The 22,887-nt window shown below is 42.0% G+C and overlaps 2 protein-coding genes across 2 annotated transcripts in view; one reads left to right on the plus strand and one right to left on the minus strand.

Annotated features, from left to right (window-relative positions):
- Nucleotides 1-384: 384 nt before the first annotated feature.
- LOC142971689 (B-cell scaffold protein with ankyrin repeats-like) lies at nt 385-17,545 on the minus strand. Its single transcript, XM_076112308.1, has 16 exons — nt 17,486-17,545; nt 16,659-17,054; nt 14,777-14,904; nt 14,549-14,687; nt 14,309-14,451; nt 13,132-13,246; nt 12,257-12,438; nt 7,149-7,212; nt 6,700-6,903; nt 4,883-4,945; nt 3,597-3,790; nt 2,677-2,740; nt 2,455-2,484; nt 2,124-2,203; nt 1,945-1,979; nt 385-1,843 (listed from the first exon to the last, which is right to left on the minus strand). Exons 1-15 carry the CDS (start codon nt 17,496-17,498, stop codon nt 1,947-1,949), a joined length of 1,848 nt encoding a protein of 615 aa, XP_075968423.1. The 5' UTR covers nt 17,499-17,545; the 3' UTR covers nt 385-1,843; nt 1,945-1,946.
- A 2,759-nt stretch (nt 17,546-20,304) lies between these two features.
- The window catches only part of LOC142971690 (protein phosphatase 3 catalytic subunit alpha), a 57,500-nt gene continuing 54,917 nt past the window's right edge, over nt 20,305-22,887 (plus strand). The window contains exon 1 of the mRNA XM_076112309.1: nt 20,305-20,604. Coding sequence (XP_075968424.1) covers nt 20,538-20,604 — 67 coding nt within the window. The 5' untranslated portion in view covers nt 20,305-20,537. The remainder of the gene's footprint in view (nt 20,605-22,887) is intronic.

Raw genomic sequence — 22,887 nt, forward strand, 5'->3', positions numbered from 1 at the left:
GGGCAAAAACTGTGTTGAAGAAAAACCTTTGAAGATAATACACCCTTCACAAAGCTTATTACCATAACCTTTAAGATTTATTTGTCGTAAAATGTTAGAAAATATAGATAGAAAAGTCTCTCAAAATGAAAATATTGTACCTACAGTACTTTTCAACAGGCAAACACATTCACTGGGTAGAAAGAGTCAGTTTGCTCAACCAAATGATATCCTAATTATAGTTTGGATGCAGATATACAGTACGGGGTTTTGAAAGACAGTGAATCTTTGATCCCTCATCTTTGATGTGGGGCTGCCCGCATATAGAAGCATGTTTTGTGTGGGCGACACATGCCCACGAAGCGCTCAGTCTCTCTGCGACTGGGGGGAATCTTTCCTTGCGGCGACGCTCGGATGTTTGTACGCAGGATGAATCGAGGCCCATCTCGGCGGCCGTGCCTGACGCACGTGCTGAAACGCACTCAGCAGGTGACAGGCAAACATATGCCTCAAATGCCATGGGGTCCTGAAGCCGGATCATCTCCAAAGGCTAACTGGCAGGTCTAAGTAGGGACGGCATTAATACATATTATTCACAAAGAGCATGATTGAACAGAAAAATGTGCCCAGCGTGTACCCAGCTGCTTTGTTGGCACGTACTCTGCCTGGGCTTCAAGACTGAGCTTGGATTTAGCCATGCATTCACTGAATTCCCCATGCAGCTCTTATTCATTCATTCAGGCACAGGCTGGGCTGCACCAACAAACTGGTGTGTGTGTGTGTGTGTGTGTGCGCGCGTCAGACTATGTGCATTTGTGCCAATGCCTGAATAGTTTGGTAAATCACAGCAAATTTTTTGACAAGTATATACAGGAAGCGTTTATTATTCAGTAATTCAATGGATGTGATTTAAAAAGGCCTCTTTGCGCTTTTTTAAATAGATTATTCTAAAGCCGTTTGTCACACACAGATGCCTGCACTGTGGCAGCTGAACAGAACGAGTTTCCCAGGAAAATTAAGCCTTTGACCTTTAATTTTACAGTCACTTGCTGTTACAGCACCCCTCTGTGGATATTTCTGTTCATCCCAGTGAGCTGAGTTGTATCGGTTTTACAGTTTTCATTTTATTTCAATTATATTTAATGAGCAGATTCGATTTGACATGTCTTGGCTGATGCAAACCAATCTGTTGCTGATCTGTTTATGTTCATAAACATGTATGGATAGTTTTCTTTTTTTTTTTTTAACCATAGCTTGTCTCTAAGCCATCAGGAGGTCAGCAGGTGCTTCTGGGTTTGACAGATGTCTTTGGTTGCTTCACACAGTGAGTGTGATGGATATATTTAAAGAGACAGCGCCCTCTAGAGGCAAAGGTTTGAAGGGTTTTTAGGGGTTTTTAGGCCAACGCTTGCTGGGATATTGATCCACAGACCCATGAAAACATATTAGACTTTTTACACTGTTTTTAACCCTTTTTTATTTTTATTTAATTTACTTGTTCACTGTGCATGCAAAATTAACAAAGTTATTACAATATTAGTCGCTGAATTATTGACAATATGGTGACATTGAATTCAACATATAATAAATAGTCTAATTAATTTAAGTGTAACTTTCAAAATTAACAAGATTTTTGTTGACGTGGAAAAATTTCATGCGACATTTTACAAAATTAAGAAATTGATTCTGAAGATGTACATTTGCTTACAAAGGTAACGCATATTGTACATTACTGATGAACAAACAGTAGGAAATATATAAAAGAAAGTCTGTCATTACTCTCCTGTTGCTTTGAAAAACAACTCTTTGTAAATATGTGGTGAAACATCATAGAGAGTTGTACGCTGTAGAGTGATGATGGGGCCTGCAAATATGAAAAAAATGTGACAATTTATAAGCTTGAATAAATGTGAAATTTAGCTGAAATTATAAATCGAAAACTAGGGTCATTGATTTCAGTCTTACCTTCACCATTTATCACCTTTCGAGAACAAACTCAGCTGCGAAACAATTCAGAAGGACACTTGTTACTGGTTTGTTCGGCATTAATGTCTGTTTGCTATAACTTCATGACCGTTTCAACTCCAGTGACATTCAGTATCGCGTAAATTTAACACATTTATGCCAAGCTAAAGCAAACTCACAAGCTGTCCTTTAAGTGGCTTGCTGTAACATTCAGACTCCGCTGCTTGGCTTCCCCTTCGACTTCCACTCACTGTAACACCTGGAGGGAAAGGATCCAATATGCACAGCTGAACAGAGAATTGTTCAGTAGAAGAAAATTAAAAAAAAAACAACTCCCATTTAGTGCAAGTGAAACTCACTCGATCAAAACAGGGCACTTGGGATTTGATTAAATAACACTTCCCCGAGGATTAATCCCCCACCACTGCAACTGGGACTGGGGAAACTACAAAGGCATGCAAGCACGGGTTTTTCCTCCAAGCACACAGAGATACGGTTTTAAAGACTCACTTGGCGTGTGATGAACGGTGTTGATTTTATCTGGTGGGGAGAGAAGAGTTTCTGAGCCATTTACAGTATACAGTTTAACACTGTAAAGGGGCTACTTGCTCCAGCTTTAACGGCGCTGCATATTTTTATTTTGAAGTTCCAGGAAAGCTGCAGCTCTGTGGAGCCTCACTGTGATGACAGCGGAGCTTAAAGCCCTCACATCCAGGAAAGAGGAATATTTACCATAGACACTGTCGCCGTCCTCTCTGCTGTTGACTGTTCTGGCTCTCAGATCCCTAAACGTCTCCTGCGGAGACAAAGATCAGTGCTTTGAGTATTAGACAGACACACATCCACTTATTTAAAATGATGAGATTTCCATATATGATGATGTGTTTCCACAGGCTGAGAAAAGGAATCGATCAAAGTTTTGCAGTTTGCTCATAAATCTTTTGGTACCTTCATGGAGGTCTGCTGGAAAACATTTAATCCCACTAACATTTACATATTATTTATACACAGTAGACCAATAGATCTGGTGATTTATCAGACTCAGATTTTAAAGACATTTCCCTTCGTAACTTCCCACATTTGTTTTCTTTTTTAAATCCCAAAGAGGTTAAATAATCAATATTGCACAAACACTGCAATGACAAAAGTTAAAAGTCCTAAATATCAATGCAAAACAAAACACATAATTTGTTCTTCTGTCCTCTCCCGTTAGTCATCTTATATCTTCATCTTATAACTCTTAGGAATGGTCCAATCCTTAAACGTGGGAACCACTGGATACAATTTTCCTTTTTAGCCATCAAACAGAAGCTCAAAACAGTGCCACGCCGCCCACGCCTTTAATCACATGTTCCCTTCTTGTGCACTGTGAAAGTACCGAGTGCAAGACAACCAGCGGTAAGTGGCTCTTCATCACTATCTCTCCTCTCTGTGGAGCCATCGCTGTGTTTTCCTGAACAGCCCTTTGCTTTCCTCTAAGGTAGACGCTTGCTTGTACCCTCGTGCTCTCCTGTGAGTAGATTGCTTTGCAGCTTGGCATGGCATGAGCAACAGATGGCTATAGTTTTATTAGGGTTTTGTTCCCGGCTATTGCTCATTCATTCCAAGTCACATGTGTGGGTGCGATCACAGTGTGCGATAGTCCCATATACCTGCTGGACGGCGTCCATGCCCTTCTGAGCCCGCTGCCACTCGCTGAAGCGCTCCAGGGCCCCGTCCACAGTGAGTGAACCGGCCTTCACCCTCTGCTGGAGCTCGATGAGCTGCTGCTGCAGCCCGTTTGTCTGGTTTGGCACAAAGGTATCGTAGGTGGAGGAGATGCTGTCCTCCCGCGCGCGTGCAGCAACTCAATACAAATGTCATAAAAAGAAATATAAAACATCTGGTGTAAAACACAAAGCAATCACCACACAAGTGGGGACAACTTAACGAGCAAGATCTCAAATGTAACGTCAGAAATTGAACAGTTCTTTTTTTTTTTTTGTGACAGAAACAAGACAAGCAAGGGCATAAAGCCACTCCAGATGGCATTCATAGCGGGGACTTGCTGATAGTGGGATTTTGCTCTCCACATCTGTAATGTCGACGGCAGGTAATGTTCCGGGTGACTGTGATGATCTTTGGACCCGTCACTCAGTGCCACCAACATTACAGCAGAGCAGAAGAAATGGCTTTGTATCTCAGGTGCTCAATAGCAGAAGCAGCTCTTTTTTTACGCTTTGATTAGTATTTATTTTGTACATGCATAAATACATATTATGTAAGAACCCGGGCAGGTAATTCCACCAGGTTGTCAATCATAAGAGAGAAGTCAGCTCGACTCATTGACACGGTAAAAGTCCTGCTGTTACCAGGATAACATTTACAATCTGCACATCTCAAAGTCAGAATACAAATTGAGCCCAGAAAGGAGAAGTTAATTATTTTTTGGAGACAGTGCAAACAGAAATGCATGGCAACTGCCTACTGTACTGTAGCTGAAGGGCGCCTTGTATATTTGATCCAAAATGATGGCTGCGACTGTCTTTTTGGTAGTGAATGATGAAGAGTGGTGATTAAAGTGTCTGTGCATTAATATGCAGATTAAAACTCCTAGTGGTTAAGACACAAACCGTAATGTCCACCTTTTGCTGCTGTCATACCCGGCTCTATTTCCATCTACCTCTCAACTGTACCCTGTCATATAAAAGGTATTTATCATATAATTGCCAAAAAATGTATCTTTCAAAAGTCAAGAAAACCTCTTTTGAAGTTCTAACAAAAAGATTCTATCGATTGTTTTTGAAGCTTTGGTCATTTTAGAGACTAAAAGTCAGGAGACATCTGTTGTGATATAGACTATTCTTGTTGTAATCTGTCCTTTGTGAGCTCCACAACTTCATGGAGGTGCGATACGACATTGCTGGAGTGACTCTTTGATTGATCACCTGACACTCACCTTGTTTAGTGGGAAGTGAATACAGATCAGCGTCGCTCTGCGGTGTCGTCTTCTGCTGGAACACTGTAAAACACATGAGCAGCTCACAATAACTAATATTGCAAAATGTAACAGAACATTCAACTTTTACAAAAGGAGAATTTTCTTGTTGACGTCACCCTCACTGAATACATTGCCAGGCTCAATCCGGAGCTGATTTTACAAATTTCTACAAAATATTTGCGTGCCTACATTTGAACAATTCCTCCACGAGATGGCGCCACAGCCTTAAACTTACAACCTATTGAGTGGATTGCTAAATCTGAAGAGCCAGCAGAAAACAAACATCCCATCAATCTAAATGTTTCAGAAAAAGACCAATGCAATTTAATCTAAAAGAAATTACATTTATCCTTGTTTTTCATTCCAGAGCTTAAATTTGTTTCTCTCAGAGAAAGACACGCATTCAGCTCTGGATTGAATTAAACGCCCCTGAATGATGCTTTTTGGTTTGGTTGTGAGCTCTCAGTATGAAAGGCTACTCTGTTTAGCTCTCAGGAGGGCGGAGGAGCTGCGGCTGTGTGACCAACACTGGATTAAAATTCACCATCCACACCCTGAAAGATAATCCCCACCTCTGACCATTTCCTCCATGACGGCGTCTCTCCTTTCCACTTCATGTTCGAGTGCGGCTTGCTCACCACACAAGCCTGGCTTTGTGGCTCAATTCCGGAATGAAACTGTGTGGAGCACAGCTGAGGGGCAGAGCTACATGACTGTAGCGTGTACATTACTCTCAGTGTAGTTTACAAGCAGAGTAATTCCACTCTGTAAGACTGAATTTGATTCACATTTCAGCATTTTAGTCTCATTGAGCTGGAGAAACCCCCCCCCCCCCCCCCCCATCATTATTTCCACTTACGCAGTGGTCTCCAATAACTGGCTCCTCGCCTAATCCTCCACCGAGCCTCATCTCTACTCTCGCATTCTCTGTGGCAGCGGGAGTGAGGAGCAAAATGTGATCCTCGTGCAGTTTCTGAAGCTCCACCGTCTCAATGGATGGAAACCCCAAAATCCCTCTCCTCTCTCCCTCGTGCACTCTGGGGACAAGGACGATGGAAAACATGTGTAATGACTTATTCTAGCTGACTTGGCCTTGGTCTGGCCAAGATTGGTTGCAGATGGCAGCACGGTAGTTCCTTCTCTGTTACTGAGGGGATGGTTGGGATGCAGGGAGTTCAGTGGTGCACTGTTTCTTCTTTTTTTGCTTTGTCGGCCCCATCGGGAAGAATAAACTGCATGATGGAGATGGGGCGCTTACGTCATTAAAATCATGTTTGTGTGTTTTTGAATATGCAAGTGATGGTTAGTGGGGGACGAGTGTAATATCTGTGGGAATAACAATTCATTGTCGAAGCATGTGTGTATGTTTTGTATTTGCAAGATGTAAGAGAGAGAAGTCGCAGCTGTTTTAATGATTCATAAGCCTTAATAATACCACTCACTTTTGGATGTTTCATCTTCATGAAATATTCACGCAGCTGAAATTGAACAGTTAGAATGTGGGCTTTCTCTCTGTGGGGGGGGGGGGGGGGGGGAGTGTTATGTTGTGGTTTACGGGATCAAAACAAACTACGTTGCAAAAGAAGCATCTCTGACAATGGAAATGCCCATTCCAGGCACTTCCTCCCTCCCACATGCTCTCCCAAACTCCCCCTTCACATACTGTGCATGACTCGGTGTTGTTGTTGTTTTTTTACTCCAAATCAGCTCCATCATGTCCTGTGATTTGGAAGAAAACGGGGGCAAAGGATTGCAACGCAAGACTCATAAGTTACCTTTAATGATGTAAGGGGTTCTGTCCTCCTCCACGTGGGTGATCTCGGGCCGAGGCGTGGGCGCTGGTGGGCGACTGGCAATGACCACGGCTTTTGTGGAGTTCGGGATGGTGTCGTATTCATCACTCGCCCCCAGCGGTGCATAGATATACTCGTCCTCCCCCTCTCCGTGCTCTGCTTGTCGATGTGCGGTGGAAGGAGTCCCTAATGCACAAAGTGTTTACAGCACTGTTGCCTGAGTGTGACGATGGAGTTCTGCATGCTGATTTTGCTACCGTTTACAGCTACATCGGAGGCAAGGCTCTACACGCTGTGCCCATCGGCAAGGGGGGGAAAATATTCAGTGCTCGGAAATGAACAGCAACTCGGCATACAGATGTGATGGGATAGAACAAACACCATTACCAGCTTTCCTTTGTCCTCCCACTTCCCATCAGTCCTTCACTCACCTGCAGCGCACATCCTTTCGTACAAACCGGCATCCCCATCGTCCTTGTCTGAGCAGAACATATTCTGCAATAACAGAATGAAGAGATGTGTTTTGTGCTTCTTCCAAATCACAAAGAAGCAGGTCAATAGAGGCAATTTAGAATTCAAGTTAAGACATGTCTAATACCACATAGGTCACACCATAGGCTGATATCTGCCTCCATGCCATGCTTTTTTATGCAGTTTTCTCATGTCAGTTTGTGACAAACGTCGAGACTGTTAATTGAGGTTTCCCACCGCAATTTCAGAGCTATCGCAGGAATTGGAGAGGTGGCTGTAAGTTACCTCGCCATGCTGCTGGATAACAGAGAGCAGTGTTCCCTCTGACAGCAAAACGCTGCTGCAGAGTCGGCCTATCTGCTAATAGCATGCTGAGGGACAGACATGGGCTATGATCAGGGTAATTATGAAATCAGACAAATCTTCCCCTTTCAGTCCAAACATATCATTTAGTGAGCAATTCAAGGCCCGTGGCTTGATATTTAGACTGCATCCGTAATTAGATTGCGGTACGGCTCTCAATTAACTGCTGCATTTCAACTTCTGATAGGAATGTGAAGAACTGAAGAGTTGCATCATCATTTTGAAATTACTCGTGAAAAGCTGCTTTCTTAGAGATTTTTTTTTCCACATAGGAACCATTAAGGAAATGCAATAAATGCTGTTTCACAACATAACACTTTTTGGACTAATCACTACAGTGTACATTTTATGTATTTTGAATCAAGTTAACTATAATTACAACGTATTAATGGGGATATATATATATATCATTAGAATATACCGGTATATGCAGGCGACTGCATGAGAAAAATGTTTTTTTGAACATTAATTAAAGTATGTTAACAAAATACAAGGTCCTGAAAATGAGACTTATGTCCCTAAAGCAGCTGCAGAGCTGTATTGTAGAATTTGCCTCAAAACAGATGACAATGAAGACTCTATCATAATACATATATACACGTAAACTTATATGATATATTCTTAGTTCAATAACAATCTCAGTCAGTAATATAAAGAAGAACATATGAGACACAGCTCACTTTGATCAAGATGTCCTCCGTATAACCCGCCAAGCTCTGTGTGCAGTTTCCAAGCAACACAGCCACTCATGACTCAATTACAATATTACACCATTCCTACTACTGCAAATCACTGATTGGTTGCCATGAATACATTACTTAACAGTGGAGGTTCATATCGAGCCCAACAGGTAGAAGGGACGGGTTAATTACCACCGCAGCGTGAACATTGAATTCTAATAGTTGGATGCTGTGTGAGCACAATGTGGTATTTTCAGAGGTAATTTCTGGACAGGGGAGAGGAATTTATTTACTAACCACGAATGCTGAATCATTTTACAGATGTCTGAAACTGCAGGAGCCCCCCGGGGCATTCCAGACAAATTCACTTTCACCGCCGCAATCCAAGCAGCAGTGCTTCAGACAAAACAGCAGGCATGATTTTGTTAGAGGGAGAGCAAATCTCAAGTGAATCTAGAGTAAGATAAGGAGCGCAAATGGGGTTTTCAGCAGCTGAAATGGTCAATTCGCAAGCTGGCTCGTCTCGTCTCTCGGTGCCAGCGTGCTGGCTGTCTTTTGACATGGTGGTTTCAGGATAAGAATGTTGGGTTTGTGGCAGATTGTACAGCGTAACACTTAACCCATCACTTCAGTGACGTGCAGACAAAATCTGCACAACTTATTTTTTGGCTAAGGGAAAATAAGAAGTGGTCAGCTCAGCAGGCAAAGGAACACTTCAAACTAGGTTTACTTTGTACAGTGTTATATTTCTAGTTTTCTTTTAAACCATGTATCCTAGTCGGCCATTATAACAAGACTACAGCCATGCTAGCAGCTCCTTGAGGCTGTACTTAAACACAGCTTTGAGCCAAATGTCAATATGCTCACAATGGTAATGCTAACATGCTGGTGTTTAGCAGGTATGGTGTTAACCATGCCCGACTTATTATTTAGCATGCTAATATTTGCTAATTAGCACTGAACTCAAAGCACAGCTGAACCACACATTTTATGTCAACCCTAATGGTTGCACTAAAGGAAAAGTCAGGGGATCCCCAAACTCAGGATTCATCATCTAGGAACCATGAATGTCTATAATATTTTTGAAACAATCCATTGACCAGATATTTTAGTGGACCGACGGTGCCATTCATGAAGCAACTCTGCTAGCATAGCTGAAGACTCAAAGTGGTTGGATAAATGTTTATTTTTCCTGAAGCCCAGTCCTGCGATACGCGCCCAACGTATAGCTTGATGGATGAAAACTGTTTCTTTTTTTTAGACTGTATGATTCAAATGACAAACAAATCTGCGAGGTTTTGCCTGTGACACCGAATAAACGTAGCATGCAAAATGGGTTCGGTGGAATCAACAAATCCCTAATCCCTAATTTGTCTATGCTGCATTTGAGTAGAGAGATACGGCACGCAGCACGTGAACAGTTCTTCTGAGGTCCATACAGTTGCAAGCTATTTATCGAGCTCTGCTCTGTGTGAGAGCACACAGTGGAATCTAGGAGCGCAGAGTCCATCTAAATGCCAAGTGACCCAGTACTAAAATATTAAATAAGGACAATGTGTGTTTGTGTTAGTAATTACGACGAGCGGGCACATTGCAGTCTGTGGACATAAACATCGCGGATAATAACATTTTCTTTATTTATATTCTAGTTATGCTCCCCCTGAATAATTCAGCTTTCCCCTCTGGAGCGGTTCACAGCTAATTAACAAAGAAGTGTGGTGCCAGGGCAGACTTGTGGATCTGATGCAGGGCCTGTGAGTGATTCAGCCTGTGTATGAAGCAGGGGGACCGATCCATCTCTGGCTTTATTGACAGAGTTCTGCTACACCGATGCCCAAATCACTGATGCAGCGTGACTTGATTAATTGAAGGTGGGGGTAAACACTGCAGATGAGTTAATGAAACTGCCGAGCAAGAACAAAACACCACGACACATACGTCCTCTTATACTTCCTCTGACACGCCACACAAGCACAGTATGCATGTTAGTTTGCTGTTAAGATACATTTTAATTACCCTCCAAGGAGACCACAAATCTCAGTTGCTTGTGCATGTCTAATCTGTCTGTTATGTTGCATCTATAGGCTTGTTGAAGTCCCGTGGGGAGACCTCTGTTTGACTCTCCCCTGTCAGCTCAGCCGACTCGCAGCAAGCACTTTGACTCACTAGAGCAATCTGATCAAACCTCGCACCATCTGCAGTCACTCTCAATTAGCAGCGTTGCTAGGGGGATAAATACATTTGCAACAGCTGTTGGAGTGTCTAAATTTCCCTCGAGGGGCGATACTCTACGTTGATTCTAGACATCAGAGAATGTTAAAAGTTGTCAGTGTTATTAGGGAGGACTGTAGCAGAGATTTTCATATGAATGAATGAGCATGATGCCTGTTACCGATTGACAAGTAGCTGATTCAACTGCTGATACAAGCTTTTTGACGCAAGTATTTTGTTTCAAGTTGTGCAATTTTCGAGTTACTTGTACTTGAAATATTTGAAGTGTAGTATTTCAAATTCACTACCTTTTTTATGACGACAGTACAGTATAGTTGGAGGAATACGATTGTATGTACAGAACAATCTTCCTGTTCCGATGTGAGGGTCCCGGGACAGAGGATGTCTCATGTGTACAGATTGTAAAGCCCTGAGGTTAATTTTGGGCTATACAAAAATAAATTGAATTGCTTGGTGTGTCACGATGATGAGACTCAAAGAAGTTACTACGCCTGCATGGAGAAGAAATAGTCGGGCACATCTGACAACACCTCAACCTCTAGTCGTTTATATTTCAGTTTTTATATGGATTAAACAAATGAGATGTAAACATGTTAAGTTTAATAGTGAGCATGAGTGGTGATGCTTGATGGATTGTGTCTGTGTTTACCTTCGGACAGTTCCAGGCTAGCTGTTTTTACTCTATTCAAAAACATACAGGCAGGAACTGTAAGTGTTCTTTATTTTTTCCGTTAAAGTGAATCATGTTTATGTGAAAATGTTAATTTGCTTCTTGTGTCAAGTGGAGTATTTGCAGGACACACCAGAAATGATCTGGTGTTTTCAGCCTGCCGTCTTTGCTAATGTTACACCACTGGGCACATCATGTCTTTCTTTTAATGATAATGTCCTCACTGCCTAATTAAATTAGCATTGGGGAAAAAACAACAAAAAAACAACATGATGATCCTAGTGTCCTTCAGAATTATCAAATAAAAGGATGTGCATGCAAAGGCTCTATTAAATTTGGATTGCTACTTTTATGTTTCTCCCCACACAATGAAATGGGAGGTTGAAAAGGAATAGGCTCTTCATATTAATGCGGGGAAATGACAGCCATTACGCAAGAAAATAGTTAGCGGCTGCATTAATTGTCTGAATGTATGCAGACGACCTGCGCTCTGAGCCATTGTGCATGCATGAACAAACGCAGCCTTTCGATTATCTGTGGGGGCGTTCCATTAGGAACCTCACAGGCCAAACAAATTCAGGATGAGATGGGGGGTACCATCAATCCACCAACTGTGCCATGAGCTGGATGTATAGACACTAGATAGGAGGGAGTGAGGTCGCACTCTCCCTGCTTTCCGCCTTTCTATCCTCTCCATTCTGTTTATTATTGATAACCACTCACTCATAGCCCTAACGCTGTGTTTGTGTTGGTAAGAGTGTTCCTGGGCCCTCGCTTTCAGATCAGGTGCATGTGTTGTTTTGCTCAGCTGTCAGCAGGTAACTGAAAACCATAGAATTCCAATACTTTCGGTGACATTACATCCAGCCTGCTCTATAGATGATAAATAATGTCATCGGGTGGATTTAATTAGCTCACAGAGCACTGAACGTGTGAAGCCGTCATCGGATATTGGCATTTTGAGAAATGTGTTTATTGTATACAGGGTCAATAAAGCCAATATAATATTCACTGGCATGTTGCAAAGGACACGTAACTGGAGCAGAGGTGAAAATGATCCGGAACATACAAATGAATGAAACCCTATTTGAGAGCTGTGAATAGTTATTATAGAAATAGTTACCAGTGTTTCCTCCAATAAGACGTGAAGCTCTGTATGGCCGTGACTCTTGGCGATCTCACTGGGCGTCTGTCCATGGCGGTTGGCTGTGTGCATCGCTCGCTCAGCACCTGGACACAGCAGGAGCAGGCTGGAGACGCTCTTGAATCCATACCGGGCAGCGAAGTGGAGGAGCGATGGTGCGTCTGCATGGTGGAGCTCTGATTATAATAATAAATAAAAAAATCCCCACTCACCACTTCCTTCTGTAACTTATAGACCCGATGTGTGCAATCTAACACAATTGGGAGAGTCGAAGGAAGACAGCTCAGAGGCACTTATTTGTCATGGGGAACATTTCCCTGTGCCTATTTTTTTTTTTGGGTTCTTTTTAGCAGAGTTAGGATCAATCTTAGTGGCTGATGAAGCCATCAATCTGCCACATAATGAGCCAAGAAATAATGGAAGGCTTGCTTTTCATGGTGGATAATGTGCATCTTGCAATGGGAACGCATTCTAACAGTGGCACTTATGTTTAGCCCGCATTGTTGCATAAACACATGCTCGGAGGGAAGGGAGTGAATCCAATTGACATTGTGATGTGGTACAGCATTTTGCATAAATGCTGCGAATGTCTTCTATGGGGCACATCAGTTGATCATCTCTTGTTTCAACATGACATGATGCATATTTATAAATCTGCATGTGAAAAAGTGTTAGACACAATTATGAACTGTACAGTATACTACTGGGTTTTGGGGGTATATCTTGTAACACTGCATTTAAATATTATACAGAATACATAGAGAACAAATAATTTGTGATAATTCCTAAGTGATATTGAGCAGCAGATGTTATTCAATGTTAAGTGTAGAGTAAGCAATCCCACAGTGCTGTACCTCTTCCAGGTGTGTTTTCACAATGCAGTCCCTGAAATCCTCCGCCGGGCATGCCCGCCAATAACATGGAGGACAACTTCTGGTCCAGCTTCTCCACAGAGGATTCCTGAAGAGCCTGGAATCCAGAGAGACAGAGACAGTTCACAAGCTGGGCATATCTTGAAATAATTTGAGGCAAGGCAAGTCAGCACAAGCAAATTAGCAACTAAAAGTCCAACAAAAGCAGCATTTAAAACAATGGATATAGTCTATAGAGGCACAATAAAGATGCCAAGTTGAACATAACCAAATGCATCAGAGTCCATTTGTGTCGGTCCAGACGTTTTGTTTGAAATACTCTTGGCAAATTCTTCTTTTGGCAATGCTCAAGTTTGCCTCTTCAGCAAAAGAGACCTAATCGAATCAAGTGCTCATGGCAGTGGGAAGGCCGAAACCTGCTGTCTCTTCATTTCCACAGAGGAGACGGGGAAACAGTGGCGCACATACACATCAGCAGAAATATGCAGATTCAATTCATTTTCGGTTTTTCTGCGTCTTTCCAACGACTCGAAGGGGATCGATTATCGGCAGTAACACGGCAGTCGCTAAGTAACATTCACAATGCCTGGGAAAATTCGCTTTTATTAAAGGGGGGGAGAGAATAGAACAGCATTCCAATGCTGTTTCCTAAATCAATGATTGATGGAGTTATTTGAATATATTTGCAAGTGTTGGAGGTTTAAAGTTTGAGGTATCTCCACTGCTTGTACAAACAACGGAGTCGTGTAATATTAAGTTTACTTCCTTTTTACAGAAAGTAACATACAAACAAAGTTTAGAAATATTAATGTTCATCTTCATTACAGCATTACCATTGAAAGGTTTGGCCGTGTTGCCAACTGCAGTTGGCTGTTCTCCAGATTATGATTTCATACACAGAAAAAAAATAAACCCCGACTACCTTCTATTAAAGTGCTACTCCATTTAGTACTGCACTGCCATAAAGAAGTCGTGGGACTGGCAAACACACTGAAGAGAGATCAAAATCAAAAGACCCGATGACCTGACTTTTTGTCCCTGGCATGGGTCAAACTCGAAAAACACTATCCTACATTTCCCATAGTGCAACTCAATAGCGTGCGTTTGTTAGCCTGCCTGGTAAATGCCCACATTTGAAACAGCCCTTTAATGACTTTACCTGACACATGAAATCGACAGGGTCTGCTGCCCTCGCCAGAAGGGAGGTTATTTCCTCCATGTTGCTGTAGTACTGCAGCTGTGCCTTGCTCAGTGGCACCCCGCTGCTATACACGGTCACGCTTACATTTCCTGCTGGAAAATCTGCAATAGAAAACATACAGATACTGTACACGAGCTGGGCTTAACTTAATATTTCATTGTATAGTATTTTAATCAACTCATTGTTATTTTTGTTCACCTGGTGCATTGACACACAGGATCCGCTCATTCCAGCACGCAGGCTTCACCCTCAGCGTCTGATTCTCACCAGTGAACTCGACCTCGGCGTCGCTGCCAGCCGACTCATTTTTCAGCAGAATGAACACTTCCGTAGAGCTCTGCCAAAGAGACAGCACAGTGAACTGCAATGCAGTAAATGTTGAGGACTCTTTATGAAAAAAAAAAAAATACTGGCTGAGTGTCTCACCCTGCATGGAACTCTGGAGGGAACGACCACAATGTTGGATTTGACACTTGACTGCATTTGTTCCGCCTTTTGCTCTGATCCTAATTGTTGACGCGTCAAGGGGTTGACATTTGCCGCCACTAACACACCTACAAAAGATGGGACATTTACTGTACCATCACAGTGATGTCTACTAAATGTGTTCCAGATACCATAAGCCAGCCAGGAGTGTTTTTAGCCATGCAAGTAACGTGGCTATAGGGCTGGCAATGTTGGCCAAACTGAACTATCTTGCCAACTAAAAGATGCGTCGCCATGAAATTTGTCATTTATGATCCTCAGAGGATGAATCCTATACCGACTTTGGTGATCCTCTGACGTTTCCTTTGGCACCACTGTGAGGTTATCGTTAATGAGTGAACTGTCTCAACAACTACTATAATGTAATCACTTGGCAATTACTGAGCTATCTAGCCCCATTATCGAGTCAAAATTTCAATGGTTTATGACTAAATACCTGCAAAACTAATGATATTCCCATCAGCCTCCATTGTACTTTATGATTAACAGAGCCACTAACATGGCTGTGTAGAATATTTGTCTTGTTATTTACAATCGAACTAGGTTAAATTACACTAAATCGAAAACACTCTGGTATATATGATGAAAAGTGACATTTTAAGTCATGCAAATAGAAATAGGAAAGGTCTCCTAATTTCCAACACTGTTGATTTAGCTTTTCAGGCCGTGATCATAGAAACCAGTCATGAAGTGCCCTTTATTCACCAGTTTACACTGGAACATGTCAAACACCCACATATCTGTTGCATGTGCTAACAAACAAACAGCATCATCCTGTATGAATAGGGAAGGTACTCCTGGCTTAAAATATAACCATTTGTGGGATCCTGGCCTGAAGCCCTTCACTGTATCAGTGCAATGAAGTGATGCAGAGTGCACTTGAATTTGCATTGCTCACAAAGAGTATAGTCAGTGTAGCCGAAGAGGAAAGACTATTTGCATCATATGATGCGCACACACCTGTCGAAATACAACCCCCAATTCTCTGCTTTATGATTTTATACAAATATTGCAATTAGGAAAAACAAGGAAGGAGGCAGAGGATAATTGACCAGGCAGATGAGGACATGCTAGAGATACACACAGAGTCACAAAAGACGTCTCCGTGGCTGGTGCCTTAAAAAAATATTGGATGTCAATCTTTAAGCACACACACAGAAAGAAAAAAAAAAAGTCAGTAAACAGGTTTCCGAGCTGCTGCTCAGCCAGTCTCACAAATAATGAGCATTCTTTCCCCCTCGCATTTATGGCAGGGGAACGGCGAGGCCATGTGAAGGAAGGGTATTCTGAAGAGGGTGATTGTGTTCTGGGTTTGCAGACTGGGATATGCACGCTTTGACTAAATTGCAATCTGTTTTAAAACTGTCGCGCATTAAGATATTTCTGGCCACTATTCATTGATTCATATTACTATAAATGAAGTTTCCGTGGATAAAATAATTATTTTGAAAACTGCAGCAATCCGAATTGGAGTGACACTTCTTAGGTTGAAATATATTGACTATAAGCACAAGACATTTTTGTGAGGAAACTGAGGTGGGCATGCATACCTCACTGGCTTCTGAAATAAGGTCAGGGACTTCCAGGGGTCTTTGATTTCACTATTAATCAATTCTGCAGAATTCTTGAGAGGTGGAATATTGTGAAAGAGCATGTATTTTGCACTTTTGCCTTCCTTTCTGTAGTGCAGCTAATATTAAAATAATATCTTAAACCAGAATCTTCTCACATGGGGCTCAAGACAAAATGTTATCAACAGGTGGTCAGTGATATTTGAGGTTTCACGAAAAGAAAAAAAAACTTTTTGGTGCAAATTCCCTACCTTTTCCCACAATATCAGTCACAATGGTCAGGTACTCATGAGCATCTTGTTCACTGGAGATCTGCAGGCACTCGTCGCCGTTCAGGGGCACCAGCTCCAGCAGTGGGGTCAGACTCTCCACCCCACACAGCAGCACCACCACATGAGCTGCAGGACGCAATACACGGGCCAGGAAGAAGCGCCGCTTCTGGCACAGACCCTCCAGCATTCCCTTGGAGAGGACCAGGAGCTTGCAGGTGTACTGGACCAGCCTGAGGAAGTCTTCCCGCCGACTGGACACTGCAGCGATGTCATAGCAGCAGATCCCAGCCTCTGAGATTGGACCAGTGAAGACTGAATGCAGATAAGTTGCCCATTGCTCTGCCTCCGTCTCATAGATGATTAACAGCTGGTCAGCTACAAGAGAAAGTGTTTAAGTATTCTATGGAATAAAACATCCCCCCCTACCTTATATACGCATTTAGGCTGCGTGAGCTATATCTATAGTAAAAGAGTCTCCAAACTTCTGCAACTGACCCACATAGTGGAAAAATATCTTTGCATTTACTCTGTTTAGCATATTGAAAAGTAACGTACACGTTTGTAGAGGATGCATTGAAATGGCTTAACAGTGATCATAAATCTTGCCGTTGATTGTCATTGTCATATACAAAAACAACCAACACTTCAATATTGTTTCGAGATATTTTGTGCCAGTATTGTTGCTCCGAGCATTGCAAATAATCATGAATCAGCAAGACTCGTATATTAAAAGCGACGACTGGTTTTCGTTACCCCAGTAAAAAATGTATTGAGTGAATAAATAATCAACGCAATGGACTGCTCACCTGTCTGGCTCATGGCTACAGGTCCGTTCGTCTGCAGGTTCAACTTCACAGTGACATGGAAAACAGCACTGCTATTGTCAGGAAGAGCTCAGATAAGAGGGAGTTTCCTGCTACACCAACATGGACAAAGAAATTAGACCATTTTTTTAAGTGAACATAGAGTAGAGACTGTTCTCTGGAATTTGCTCCATTTGATTTACTACAGCACTAGCTCCATGGCAGCAATTCTAAGTAATTAAGTAATTTAACCAGTAGAATTAAATGTGCGTCATCCATGTGTCATATGGGGGCAAAAAGACAACAGGGGATGGACCCAAATGCAGATAGACCCGGGGGAACAGAGGGATGACTCACGGTGACTTTAATAAATGAAAAATGTCCAAAACTTATAGCAGGGGAGTCCTAAATTGTGTAACTAAAAACCCAACGCAAACAAGAACGGGCAAAACAACACAAAACAGGATCATGTAATTCAGACATGTGCACAAGCGATATTAGCAGGAACACTGCAGGGAACAAAGCATGAAGCATAGCAGGGAACGTACCAGGAAGCCCTCGTAGACGAACCAACACAGACACTGGGGAACACAGGGTTTAAAGACACTGGGGAGGTGTGTAGGTGATTAGACACAGGAGGATTCAAACACGGGCGGGCTAGACGATTGCAAAGGAGAGAAAACATACAAAGAAAATTCAAAATAATACTGGAAACAAACTAAATCGAAACCAAGATCGTGACACCATGTGATGGAAAAATTTATTATGTGGTTTGGACATTCAAATTCTTGTCATCCAAGTTTGTTTTTTGCTGTCAACATGTAACTGGTACTGGCACAACCAAACCCAGTACACAAAATGTGTAGTCGTAAGAAGTCAAGAATTTTTTTCCTTTATATATCGTCATGGAATAAAAACTACACAAACCAACAGTGGAAGTGGTCTAAACTGAAATACAAAAAACAATAGCACACAAAGTAAAGAAAGCCATAAGTTTCTATTCAATGAAAGGCCATTAAAAGGACATGCAGAGCACGACTACGAGCAGAAAACAGCAAATAATAAACAGAAAAGGTCGCTGCCAAGCAGACAACAGGTAATCAGAGAGAAAAACTTGAGTCTCCGACCTGACCGGCATTTAATTAAGTCTACAAAGCCACGGGTGCAAAGCAGAGTACTAGAGCCATGACGCTTGTTAAAACTAATGATCTGGTGTGAATGTCTCCACTACAAGCATAAATAAAAAGGCAGTGGGATGTTGTGACCTACTATGCACACACACACACACACACACACGGTCCATCATTGAGAGAAATGTTAAACTCAGGGCTTCATTAACTGCCTTCACCTGCCAAACAACTGACTCATACCACACCAGTGTCTCACTAATAGCAGTTTGCCACCATTTATTCCCTTTGGGCAGCGGTGGGGTAACTGAAATCCACAACTGCTGAGAAAATGAGCAGGTGCGTGCTGAGGTCTCCTTCAGGCAAATCGCCGGTGCCGTGTAGCTGATGACTCACCAATGAAAGGTCGTTCTGTTCCATGCAGATCCACACACGTCTAACTCACTCACATTTTCTGTATGTCTACCATGATCTAACCACAAAGACGGGATCTGTAGGGAGTTTGACTGAGCAGAACACGTCCTCTGTAGCAGACATTAAACCCAGCTATTTTTGTATGGAAACATGTAGACAAATAAGTAAATGTCAGGTTAGCCGTGACCTCAGAGAGACATGTTGTTATCACTGTAAACAAACAAGAAGTGAAGCTGCAACTCTTATCCTGAGGGTGGCACTGGAGGAAAAGTATTCAAGCATCCAAAATAGAAAGATCAGCATTTCACTAAAACTATCGGGGTTCATCCTCAGGGAACTATGAAAAGAGCAAACTCCATCGAAGTCTGGCCTTCATTTAGTGTTCCAGATATCTTTCTAATGTTATTGTCGTTGACTAAAAAGTGGGGCAAAATTAAAATTATGCAGATGAGATTCATATTTCCTACGGAAGCCCGATTCAGCCAGTAAAAGAAGAAAAGAAAGATGAATATAAAAATAAATACAACTTTACTCACTATCTCATCATTTTGACAGTTTATCTCAAAACCTTCACTCATAATGTTTGACTTACCTCATCATTTTAACTTTTTATCTAAGGATTTTGACTTCTCATAATTTAGACTTTTCAGCTCATAATCTTTTACTCACTATATCTTGACTGACTTTTGTCTCGTACTTTTTTGCCTTACTATCTCATACTGTTGTCTGTATACCTTATTAACTTGACTAAGACTATCAACCTTCAAAAAACTGCAGTTAAAAATTAGCCAGTGGGTTAACACTGGCATATTTATAGAAATGTTGATTAATCTATGTTGTCTTTACAAATAAAGAAATAAAATAAAGACCATGCACATTTTTACCATTTGTTTTGTTTTTTACTTTTTTTTTCTCTTTCAGGTGGAAACAAGCTTCTGTACTGAGAATGTATGTCTCGGGTCCAAATATGTGTTTAATAGATGGATCCTTTGTTGTGCTAAATCTAATATATTATCTGCTTTTGTGAAGTGATCACTATTTCTTTTTTGTATCTGTTCATCAAAGTATTTATTGTGCACACCCAGCCACAAATGTGTATCATAAGTGATGCATACCAGTTATTCATAAGAGACCAGATTGACACAGAAACAGTCCTTTAATAAAAGTGAATGGACATGAAGAGTGGCAGCCTTGCCGCTCTCCGCCAATAGAAGGAGTCGCTGTGAGTCGGGGGCGGGTCCTGTGGGTTAGCACTTTAGACTGCGCACTGCGCTCATACAACTTGATACAGAGTAACAGTAAATCAGACGGAGCAGCTCCTCCAGCACCAGCAGTGAAATTGTAACCCTGTTGCAAGTATTTTTGGCCGCTGATACGACCGAGTGAGATCACTGCGGTCTCTTTTTCTCGGATAGAGTCGAGAGTTGTTCGGCAAAAGAGCAACGCAGGGACCTTTTTATTTTTCTTCTTCTTCTCCCAGTCTCATTTCTGCTATATCTCAATATTATACCACAATGGAAATGTCCGAAAACAAGCCGAATGATGAACCGAAGTTATCTACGACGGACAGGGTGGTGAAATGTAAGTGTATTTTGTTCATGCCACGCTGAAAACGAGACGCTATACCCACGGCTCTGGCTCTCTGACCAGCGGTGGCAGACTTGGGAAGAATTCACGGTCGCAGCAGCAGCAAGCAGCAGCAAAAATTGTTTGCTGTGCTGTGGAGGAAGAAGGGTGTTAGCCGAGCTATGACAGCAGCAGTAAACTAGGAAGTGAGGGCAACTCCAGTGTGCAGACCAGAGTGGCGAATTCTTCCAGAAATGTTGTCACATTTGTCTGTACATGCACTGTTCTCATTAGCAGCAGCTGTGCCAGATGCATGACCATTCGCTTCATATACACAGTGCACAGCTTTACAGTATGCATGCAGATATTGCACAACCAGTGCATTCTATCCGAGGGCGATTTTCCCTAATTTTGCATGCACCACCAAGCATAGTTTCACCAAGGCTCTATTTTCTTCTTCTTCACCATTGCATAATACTCCTTGATGTCGCCTGTGTTTTTGTAATCTCCCCGTTTTGAGGTTGTCCATCGTGTGTGCCTTTTAGTGTTCATGCCATATGGGGAGGTGATTCCCTGTGCATTTTTACAGGTCTGACATTCCACCTTTGCCGTCTACCATAAGAATGCAATAAAGATCACTATCAAGTCGACCTGCCTCTCATGCAGCCTGCCCAGTTTCATGTCAGTTGACATCTTCTGTTGACTTATTAAAGGCAGCAGTATACTCCACTTAAAATTGCAGCATCGAAGCCAATTTCTGTGAGAATATGAGCGCCTAAATGTCATTGGAAGTGAGATTTCTCTCATTGGAAGACTAACTCAAAAAGCCCCTTTTTTTTTTTCCCCCTCAGCATCGAGATGACAGAATGTGTTTTTATTTGTGGCCGTGCTGGTTGTGCTCCAGCACTAGTTGCAACCATTATCCTCTCCAGCTTCCAGCACATCACAACAGGCGTGTGCACAAAAAGGCACAGTCGGGATGCGTTAAGTCATTATTATTTTTATTTTTTTCAAGGGTTCAACCGCTTGAAATGATCGGATCATCGGTGAGCATTACATGTTAAAAGATTTTTCTGGTTGAGAAAGGATGGAAAGGCAACGCTACAGTGTTCAAAAGACCATGACTGGAGTCATTGACTATATTAAAAGACGAGCCTGAGCTCCCTTAGCAAATATAGTTCCACGTGATTGCTTCCTTTAGACTGAGCTTTGTGCCATTTGGAAAAAAAAAAGTTCAACGAAATGATGACTGCGACGAGGTCTTTTCGGTACAGAGATAACCCGTCGTGTTTTTTGGCTATACATTCCCGCTCAGAAAATGGGGTTGAACGTTAAAAGGGAACTCACGGCATGTCTTGGGTGCTTTTTGTGATGAATATTTCAAGAGATCATCCGCCCCTACCAGTCTCCACCAACTTGAAGGCTAATGAAAAATAGATACAACAAGTACGGGTCTTTTTTTTGAAGAGATTTAACATGATCAGTGGGGATACTTGGCCTGGTCGCGTTACGCAGATCTGAAGCTCCTTTTCGCCGAGGAGATGCCAACATATTGCAACGTCTCAACACTGTGTTTTCCCTTCTCTGCTTGGCAGAAGGTCTGCTTTGGTCTTAAATCGGGTTAAAAGTAATTGATTGGTCTTTTTTTTTTTTGGAGGGGCTGTCAGGGAATCTAACCGATTGAGCCCCGGTTTCCTTCGAGCTCACTCTTCAACCAGATGATCGGCAAAGTAATTCCGCTCATTATTCATCCAAGTTTGGAGAAGTCAGTGTTTTGGTAATGCATCAGTATTATGACAACACTGACGCTGGCTGTGTACAAAGCAGCTCTCCAAAATAACTGCAGGCTATAGGTGTGAAGTAATTTGTTTTCAGCTGCCTTGGTTTGCCCCGCTACGAGGTGTCAGTCCAACTTATCATAAGTGCTTTGCATCCACCTGTTCTCCAAAAGGCATTATCATAATGCTCCTGAGAGCCGCTGCCGCATGCATAGTAATTACTCATCAGAGTTTAATCAACTGAAGCAGGAGAAGTTGCGTCATTTGCGTCGTGTTTTCATACCAGACCGGAAGAACCTGAATTATATGAGCAATCTTTCCACCGTTACGTTTTAATGAGCGCCATTGCTTCTAAGTTAAGTCAGTTGTTTGATATTGTTGTTAGTATAGAATTATATCGATATGGTATGTTTTTTTTCCTTGTTTTAAACGCTGCATTACAGTTTAATGATTTAAATTTCTGAACTTACCAGACTGTTCTTGCTGCTATTATTTGCCTTTACCCACTTAGTCGTTATAC

The sequence above is a fragment of the Anarhichas minor genome, unplaced genomic scaffold (genome assembly GCF_050575085.1).
Source record: "Anarhichas minor isolate MPS153535 unplaced genomic scaffold, ASM5057508v1 ptg000049l, whole genome shotgun sequence".
NCBI lineage: Eukaryota > Metazoa > Chordata > Actinopteri > Perciformes > Anarhichadidae > Anarhichas > Anarhichas minor.

Coding starts and splice junctions, on each gene's coding strand:
- LOC142971689 (XM_076112308.1), bottom strand. Junction 14,688..14,776: donor CCTCCAGAGTTCCATGCAGG/GTGAGACACTCA, acceptor TCTCTTTGGCAG/AGCTCTACGGAAGTGTTCAT. Junction 2,485..2,676: donor GGACGGCGACAGTGTCTATG/GTAAATATTCCT, acceptor TCTCCCCACCAG/ATAAAATCAACACCGTTCAT.